The sequence below is a fragment of the Macrobrachium rosenbergii genome, chromosome 6 (genome assembly GCF_040412425.1).
Source record: "Macrobrachium rosenbergii isolate ZJJX-2024 chromosome 6, ASM4041242v1, whole genome shotgun sequence".
Classification (NCBI taxonomy): domain Eukaryota; kingdom Metazoa; phylum Arthropoda; class Malacostraca; order Decapoda; family Palaemonidae; genus Macrobrachium; species Macrobrachium rosenbergii.
The window spans coordinates 4,329,888-4,339,887 of NC_089746.1; the positions used below are offsets into that span (position 1 = coordinate 4,329,888).

The window sequence follows — 10,000 nt, forward strand, 5'->3', positions numbered from 1 at the left end:
TACCCGCAGCATGGCATAAAAGTTTGATTTTCGATAATAATCAAAGCTGCTGGTTACGTTAGTGAGATTCCCAATTTTATCAGAAAATTTCGATATGAAGTAAATATTTTTGTTTTAAAACATATTCAAACAACTATTTGCATATTTTTTTTAAATTGTACAACTGATTAACATATTGTAATATAAACTCATATTTATTGTTCACGTCATTTCTGTCAAGTGTGAATTTTTCGAAGGATTTCTGTACATTCAATAAGGAAATTTAGCCTGCTCGGAGCGTTGTTCTTTATATCAAAACATTGTTGGTTACTGAGAATAATCCCTTAATTACTATTATTATTTCAGTAGATGAAACATATTCACATGGAACAAGCAAACAGGGGCCATTGACTTGAAATTCAAGCTATCAAAGAATGTTGGTTTCAACCTCCCACCGCAGACCCCACACTGCAGCAGTAACTGATCATGATCCAGGACCAGCGATTTTTCATAGCCCTAAGGAGATGCGAACCCGCGACATCTGAGTGGCATGCCACGACACTAACCACTATACCAGCGGACCAGCTAAACAGGAATATTCCAACTATAACAAAATCTGCGATATCCTAGAAAAAAGCAGAGAGCGAAAAGAGGCCAACCTGAGACTGAGTGTTGGAATTGGGGTCCCCCTCGACCACCTCCCTCTTGCGCTGGTCCTCCTTCAGGCGCTCGCTCTTCCTCCACTTGGCCCGTCTGTTCTGGAACCACACCTGAAACAAACATCGATTGAACGTGATTGCTTTATGCCTTCATGAGTGTCTCATTAAAAATGCACCCGGAGTTACTCATTCGGTGTCAGGGCAATAAAAAATAATTGGGTTGACACAGCTCCTAAGTCTGATGGTAACTTACTTAGCCTAATTTCTATGACTAGAAAACATCAACTGAACATATGTTTCATACATAAATGCTATATATAACTGCGGACACACTTAAACAATATCATATATACACTACATATTTACATACGTAAGTGAAAAATTAAAGTAGTTACAAGCATGGGAGCAGACACAAACATGCAGACTTACACACACAATCGCGCTTTTGTTGAATGGATCAACATTTGATAAGAGACAGTGTCTGTGATTATAACCGAATAAACACAATAAAAGTCAAGCATTGGATTTCATCCCACAAGCAACACTCTTTGAACAGTTCTGCTTTCTGCCATCTGTATAATAAACTGACCAACATTCACTGCAATTTTTTCCTTTCTTACAGGCCGAACCAAAACTAAAACTAGACAATAATCTGGTTTTTTTGTTAATTTATTATTATTATTATTATTATTACTTTTTGGTGAGCTGACGGTGAATATCTGCAGTCGATATCACTGTAGCTAATCGTAATTGGCTGTTCGCGCTCCTCAACAACTGTTAGGGTTACAGTGTTATCAGTCAACTCCGAAGATACATACTACTAATTTATCTGTAATTTACTTATGAGAGTGCCAGAATTTCTCATTCCAGTGGTACTAAGTCAAAAGTTCCTTTGCATAGTCGACAATACTAAACAACCAATGCCAATGACACCAGGACCCAAATTCTTTGTTGATATTTACAAACAGACAGTAGCGTATGCTGTGTACCTCTGTCGTCCTGTTTGTCCATAGACAATAGTGGAGATGTTTCTCCGTTAGGAGTAGAAGGAAATCGACATGCACTTACACAGAAACATATATATATATATATATATATATATATATATATATATATATATATATATATATATATATATATATATATATAAAAAAATATGCATAAACATGTACACATAAATACATACATACACACACACACACACACACACATATATATATATATATATATATATATATATATATATATATATATATATATATATATATATATATATATATATATATATATTTTTAATATATATATCATCAAATGGTGTATATATGGAATTTGAGTACTATATTTATGAGTTTTCCCCTTGAAGGATGGTGATCAAAGCATCGAATTTGACCCTCGAGGTTATTTTCTGCCTCTTGATAATAATTTAGAAAAGTGGTTGACCCTCAGACTTGATTTTTTCTCTATTCCAAACATCAAAATAAGAAGAAATGTGCAACAAAGGCTTGCTACCTCCTCCTTTGTAAGTTAGCAATACGTAGATGGGGTTGTGTTTATAACGCTTGCATCCTCAAATCTTGTGACCTGAACTGGTAGGCAAACAGAAGCTCTTCACCTTCTGGAACCACCTCCTCAAATGAGTCCGTCTGTTCTTCATCGACAACAGAATTTCCGTTTCCATCTGTTTTCCATGCGTAGAATATCTATTTACTTCTCGGCTTCTTCCTTCCTTTTATCGGTTTCCCTCTTCTCCATATTCGTTGCCCCACTCTTCTTCCTCCTTCACCTCCTCCTCCCCCCCCCTCCTCCTCCTCCTCCTCCTCCTATTTTCCCCTCGGTGTGTGTCTCCCCTCGCAGCCCAGCGCTCTCCTCTGAACCGAACCCTTCGAGTCGCAATGAAACTTATTTTGCCTCCACTTTTCCCGAGCCTAATTAGTCCCCGAATTCGATATGTCAATTAGAGATGGAAATAAGAAAACCAATTATTGTAATGCATCATAATCTATTTTACAAGTCCCGGCAAAATAAGAGTTGGGATGAGAGTCGGACTCTAAATTAATTGAAGTTAGTTTTGCCTGCCTTCTCCTCCACGTCACTCGACTCGTTCCTGCTCCCTCCGCCTCATCCTCCTCCTCCTCCTCCTCCTCCTCCTCCTCCTCCTCCTCTTCCTCCTCCTTCATCCTTCGCTTCCTCATCCTCCTCCTATTCCTCTTCCTCTTCATCCCCTCCCTTCTCCCCATCGCTCCCCTTCAACTTCAGGAGTGGAAAGAAAAGTACCCCTTCCACACCCCCCACCACACGTCCCCTTTTGGACCCCCTCCCCCTCTCGGCCCTCGGTCCTCAACCGCCGGGTGGATGATCTTCGCGATCCAGATCCTTTTGCTTCATCTCGATTTTATCTACGTCTCTCGAGTTATCAGGTCTTTTCTGTTCGTAGCTTGAGAAATAATTCCTCACTCCTCTCATCGAAATGGCGATGCTCTCTCTCTCTCTCTCTCTCTCTCTCTCTCTCTCTCTCTCTCTCTCTCTCTCTCTGTATAAACCACCTCATTTTTGTCTCCCTTCACACTGGATGGTATAACGTGTTTGCAGGTTCTTAAAACAGATATTAACATTTTTTCTTGGGCGACAATTCCCTCTTCAAAACTGGCCAATGTTACAGAAACTCGAAATAAAAAGCTTAAAACTTCCACGCTAACCGAATGTCTTGCAAAAGGAAGGAACAGATGCAATAACGGTCTGCAGGCGCACTTCTCACGCAAGAAGAAACTCTTGGCAAACAGCGAAAGAAGCGATGGCGCGTTCCAGCGACGAGTTCCTATCGTTATCGTTTATGAGCGAAAGGGATTACTAATTTGATCCGAACTGTCACTCAAGGTCTTATCGGGAGGGGCCGCTGAGCTGACCAGGGGCTTTCCGCCTTCGTTTGTTTATTCTTTTTTCAAGCGCTCACGAGTGTGCGTGTGTGTGTGTGTGTGTGTGTGAGAGAGAGAGAGAGAGAGAGAGAGGGAGACAGACCAAAAGACAGACAGACAAACAGACAGAGGTATATCCCTGTAGCAGTGATGTTCTGCAAAGCGGGGATTTATGAAGTACAGAGAGCAAACTCTCTCTCTCTCTCTCTCTCTCTCTCTCTCTCTCTCTCTCTCTCTCTCTCTCTCTCTCTCTCTCTCTCTCTCAGCACTATTCAGTAAAGAATAACATTCTTGTAGTGGTAGGTATATACTAGAGGCCTTTTTTATCGTGTTTTATTTCGACAAAATATTAATTCTCTCTCTCTCTCTCTCTCTCTCTCTCTCTCTGTATATATATGAAATATTAATACATATACATATACACAATTTTAAAATATTCGCTCGGAGACAGATAAAAAAGGTAGGCATTATAGTAGCCATGTGAAGAGGAACATGAATTAACAATGAGACCCTGTCCCCTCATATTCACTTACAATAAATAAATAAATATCATTGTTAGGCTGCTCCTGAGTGAACAAAGTGATGTTTTTGCATGGACCGCCGTGATAAGGAAATGCCTGCATACAAGAGAAAAAGCAATAAAAATACCCAAATCGAAGAGGAGAAAGAAAAAACGTAAAAACGAGAGAAGTAGGAAAAGAGGAAGCAAAAATTGGCCACAAAGGGGAAAAACAGAGGGGAGTTTTCTTCTCTGTCTCTCCTCTTGGGGTTAGTCTCGAAGCCAAAGGCAAGAGGGAATTTCGACGTTTTTATCCACATAATGCGCTCGTAACAAAATCCATTAATTTTTCTATTAGAGGAGAGGGCGGGGAGGGGAGGCCACTGGCGCAGGAGGGGTGCCACTTTCACCCTCTAATCACATTTCTCGCCTCATTTGAATATCTCAGTCAATACTATTCTTCAGTTCTTCTGCTGGATTCGTGTCATTCCTATTAATGCTATTCGCTCTTTCTTCGCTTTCCTCTCTGTTTTTGATTGCCTTCCTTCCCTCACCTGCTCATTGTTTCTCTCTCTCTCTCTCTCTCTCTCTCTCTCTCTCTCTCTCTCTCTCTCTCTCTCTCTCTCTCTCTCTCTCTCTCTCCACTGACCGAATCTTAGGTTCGTTCGGTCTCGCTCCGTCTCCTCTGGATAATACTTTGACCTAACGAAGAATAAATTACAAGTGATCATTCTTTCAGCTAAGAGACAAAAAGACAGTCAGACAGACAGAGACAGAGATTGATCAAATAATGGCGAATTGAGCTAAATGCCTTCATGAGGATAACATGCGCTTCAAATTTAGTACGTGGAAATGTTTTTGTAACAGTGCGATCATTCTGGCTGCGTGTAAATGCATAGCTGCCTCATAAAACTAGGAAATATTCTAAGTTTGTTACAGGATCACTGATGAAACCGAAAGAGATGGAACATTTTACACTTTTCTTCTCACTAAAATAATAAAAGTGAAGAATAAAAAAACAAAAGGAACTTCTCTTCGAACATAATAAGTCTAAGTCTCACGCACGAGAAGGGCGCACAAACCGAAAGGAATTTCGGTCGGTATGACATCTATGGAGGAGGAGCATAAGAGCGATTCTTCAGTGGTAATCCTGCAACCTTTAGGAAGCCCTCGACTCTTCTGGCATCCCCAGCCTCACGTGACGGGGGCCCTGGACCCCCGCCGAGTCTCCCACCCAGCCCAAAGCCAATTCTTCTAGTTTGCATAAAGAAGGTAATATATCTAATTGAGAATTTCATTTGAGGAGCTAATTTGGATATTACCTCAAAGAAATGAAGTGAAAATTTGAGGGAAAGGCATTTTGGCCCCGCTTTAATTGGATTGGGAATCTTATGATGCCGCGTCTAGAGAAGTGGAAAATTTCTTTCCCGGAAAAATCCCGACGCTTTGATGTCCATTGGAAAAGTGATCCCACTTCTGGAAAATGTCAGGAAATTCCGGCTCTGTGCATAATGACAGGCCACATATAGCCGCTCAGTATTTCGGCTTCTCTCCCCTTGCTTCCACCTACGTATGGTATGCCCTCGGGTTCCAATGTACATGCATGCATACATATTGTGTGTGTGTGTATGTATATATATATATATATATATATATATATATATATATATATATATATATATATATATATATATATATATATATATCTATACATATACATACATATGCATATAATATATATATATATATATATATATATATATATATATATATGCATATATATATATATATATATATATATATATATATATATATATATATATATATATATATATATATATATATATATATATATATATGAGTGTGTTCGTGTTTGTTAGTGTTATTTTTAGTTTTTTCGCACCAACCACAAATTATTCATCATCCCATTCTGAGATTAAATTTCATAACTCCTGCGGTGCCGTTTTACCTTACATGAATCCTAGAAATTCTCAGATGCCTTACCGGCAAAAGTGCCATAGAGTTCTCGACTGCTACAGCGTTAATAGCTATCGCAAAATTGTGATAGTCATAGAATTTATTAGGGTCACCTCTTACATAACGCTCATGCTTATTGCGGAGATAATAACTATAATACGGAGATCTTGTCTATATCATAGAATTTAGGGATGTAAAAGCAAGCTAGACTGAATAGCGCTCTTTGTTTACATAACATTCAGTGAAGTAAGTATTCATGACTTTCAAATAAAGCGCCTTCAATTCCTGATGTTTTATTCATTAAAACTCTCGCGAAGCACGGGGTAACGAAAGCAACTCTGTATCAACCTAACAAAGTCGCAGTAGATTTCAGTTGCTAAAGAATGTACAGTCGTTTGTGCAACAGCTCCGAGGAGGTCAATTCAAGGGGTATAATAATTAATCTCTGAAAACATTTTCTTTATAGCTTTCTGGACCCATTTTAACTTGCGTTACGGCTCAGTGATATTCCATAGCGATTGTTTCTGTCACGTTAATCTAAAAGATGTTTCGTGAATCATGAATAGCTTTGACACACAACACTAAAGTTCGTTATGAAGTTTGTGAATCAGACACAAATCCAAAAATGAGATTTTGCAATCTACTCAAAAGCCGCAATGTGATTGTGTTTTCGGCTGAAAATTTCCCAGCGCTATCTTTTCACTAAGAAATCTCCCAGTTATATTTTCTTCCAAAATTCCGGTGCCAATTTTGAGGTGTAATTCATTCTTGGTCCCCCTTTTGATTAAGAGACCTCATTGCGTTGTATCAGACATAAGGTGATAAAAGCTCTAGATATTTAAGCACAGATTATAGAGAAGACTGAGGTCGTGGCATGAAACATCAGCTTTTTCTCAGAAGTAATGAGCTCTGTCAAAAGACTAAAGCACTGTAACAACAGGAACAAAAGCTTGCTAGATGTTGAGTGGCATAGAATTTAGCCATTTGCCTCGTAAAACGAGCGTGGGGAAAGACACCGTTGATATTATTTTGTTCCCTCTGATGACTTTCTTATGAAAACGAACGAGAACTGACACCATTTTCCGTCTCCGCTTCCACAAGAGGAAGAGTGGACGCACAACATAAGCCCTCTCATTAATGTGGAAATCGAACAACTTCCTAACTCTGCAGACAAATAGTTTTATACTGATCCATTCTCAGCTAATTGCAGCCAAACAAAGAAAGCAATGAAGACGCGATAATCACAACCACTTCAGCGCTCTAAGAATATCCTTCGTAGTATGTTATCTTAATTGCCATCGAAAATCTACTCATGTCCAGTGAGAGTTTTCTCACTAACTGATATCTCCTTCACCTTCGCTTCCAATGTCTGTTAAATATCGAAATTCTGCAACTATGGCATGAAAAAGATCATTTATCCTGAAGGCTCATTCTTTCCATTGAAGTGTTCATCCCGAAACATACACACTCAAACAGATATACAGATATAAATGATACACAGATAAATCAAATCAACACGTACCTGTACTCTGGCCTCCGTTAGATTGATCTTCATCGCCAGTTCCTCTCGCGTGAAGACGTCTGGGTAATGGGTCTGCGCGAAAGCGTTCTCCAGCTCCTCCAGCTGCAAAAGGAAGGAAAACAGGACTGAAACAGAATCATGGGAAAACCGGGTGAGTTTTCGACGTGCCATTTGAATGACTTTTCTCCCCATTTGATAGATTATGTTATTTTGAAGTTCTTCATTGGATGGGTGGGTAGAGCTCTCGGCTAGCACGCTGTTGGCCTAGCGTTCGACTCTCCGACCGGCCAATGAAGAATTAGAGGAATTTATTTCTGGTGATAGAACTTCATTTCTCGTCATAATGTGGTTCGGATTCCACAATAAGCTGTAGGTCCCGTTGCTAGGTAACCAGTTGGTTCTTAGCCACGTAAAATAAATCTAATCCTTCGGGCCAGCCCTAGGAGCGCTCAGCTCAGTAGTCTGGTTAAACTAAGATATACTTTTTTTTACGAACTTTCCGATATGGCAATCCCGTAATAGGCAAGTTGAAAAATACCGGCAGTAATGAAAACAACAGTAGAAATTTGACCTAAAATTCATCGAGAGGAATGGAAAAGCGAAGGCTAACTCTCACATAGATAAACATTGCATCTTAGGTAATAAGAGTGCTTATGGGCTCACGATAGTCAGCGATGATATTCAGCGCTATGTTGTCTCATTTCACGTTCATTTTCGTAGATCAATTTTACCGAATACGGATTTCCAAAATGTTTGTAATGAACTGTGAAGAAATTCGGGCTCTGCCTTCTTTTTTTTCACTCTCTTGTGACACCAAATAGAAATGCTTGATATATATACTGTAGAGGGGTGGTAAGTCCAGTCGATATACACTGTAAATAAACTAGATTTTAAAATACATCGTCAGTTCCCTTACAGGATGCCCTTGCTCAGTAATAAGACGAGATTGCACAGATATTGTCTTAAAGGCTACAGAAATTTTCGTCTTCCTATTTTACCTATAAAAGCACTTTGGTGTAATTACCAGTAGTTAAGCTTAAACTAATAATTCGAAATTCTTCTCAGAAGTTCTCTCTTATAAGTCCCTCAGATCTTCTCCAGCAAAAGCTCTTGTACAGTATGCCCTGAGGAATTAGGCTTTCATACAGAAAATTTGCTATTTCTATTCGTTAATACACGCACATAAACATATATATATATATATATATATATATATATATATATATATATATATATATATATATATATATATATCTAGTATGATGTATGAGATTATTTATTTATTTATCGAAAACTTTAACTAGCTGTTTATGCATATGCATCTGTAAATTAAATATTTTATTTAGTGTGATCGAAACACGTGGCTTAAAATGGGCTGTATCTTCCTAAATGTAATTGTCTTGATATAAATGCCTTTGACAGTTGAACAAAAAAAAAAAAAAATGGAAAGGTCTACCCTCCCCTCTCATTCTCCGTCCATTTCTAACGTTCATATCCCGAGAAAACATGACCGTGCATAAGGAAGTTAAATTTACAATCGATTCTCGGTACCATATAATCCAGAGCAATATTCTGGGCGGCGAAGACTATCAAGTGCGAAATTCCTTTAGGGTATATGAATCTACCACTGCGCCCCTGCCTTCTTCTGAAGAGGTGTTCCGTGAAATTTTCGTTGCCTGTTAACCTAAGCGCCCTGTTGGTTCCATACAAGGCAGCTTAAGTGGCAGGAGGGTGGAGCGTATTTGTCTTCGCTCTTAGAGTCAACTTCCTAATAATTGTTTTGAAAGTGGAGGAGAAGTTTTTCAAACACTGCAAATCCGTTGTCCTTTCCATGGCGTCTTGATTAGCATCAAGAGCCAGAAGGAACTTTCGGATTTCGCATCCGAATTCCATCGGAGAGAGGTCCTTAGTTTCATCTCCGAACGGAGCACCTCCCTCTCCTGTATAAGGTGCTAAGTTTTGCACTTGTGCATGCACCACGCAAATGAAAAGGGTTCGATGTGTTACCGTATTTGAATGTGGTTATGTCTACCTATTAAAATCAAGACTTCCAACAATGTAACAACTTTAGTGCAGTTACGACGGCGTTAGATGGTATCCGTCAACTCCTAGTGACAACGCTGTTAGGAAAAGTTGTAGAAATTTCTATCAAGAAGAAAAAGGGGGATTTTTCAACACTGTGTTAGAAATCAATGAAATGTTAGAAAAAATAATACCATTTACCATAACATCAACATTTACAGTACCATAGGAAAAGGCGTTAAAAACCAAATGAAGAGGAATTACGCTCTGTGAATCCTATTGGAGACTGAATTTTCAGATTTACCTTAACCAAACTTGTCTTCTTCTTGATTATAAAAGACAGTTGATTGTGCTACCACTGCAGAAGAGCTGACTAATGTTGAATAACGGATCTTTCCCAGCAAAGTTCGGGGGCCGTTATCTACGACTA

At 38.9% G+C, this 10,000-nt stretch overlaps 1 protein-coding gene across 2 annotated transcripts in view; it reads right to left on the bottom strand.

Moving 5' to 3' along the window:
• The window catches only part of LOC136839120 (dorsal root ganglia homeobox protein-like), a 179,680-nt gene that overhangs the window by 27,414 nt on the left and 142,266 nt on the right, over positions 1-10,000 (bottom strand). For both annotated transcript variants that reach the window (XM_067104782.1, XM_067104781.1), the window contains exons 4-5: positions 7,549-7,650; positions 639-749 (exon numbers count right to left, since the gene is read on the bottom strand). In XM_067104782.1, the coding sequence (XP_066960883.1) occupies positions 639-749; positions 7,549-7,650 (213 nt within the window). The remainder of the gene's footprint in view (positions 1-638; positions 750-7,548; positions 7,651-10,000) is intronic.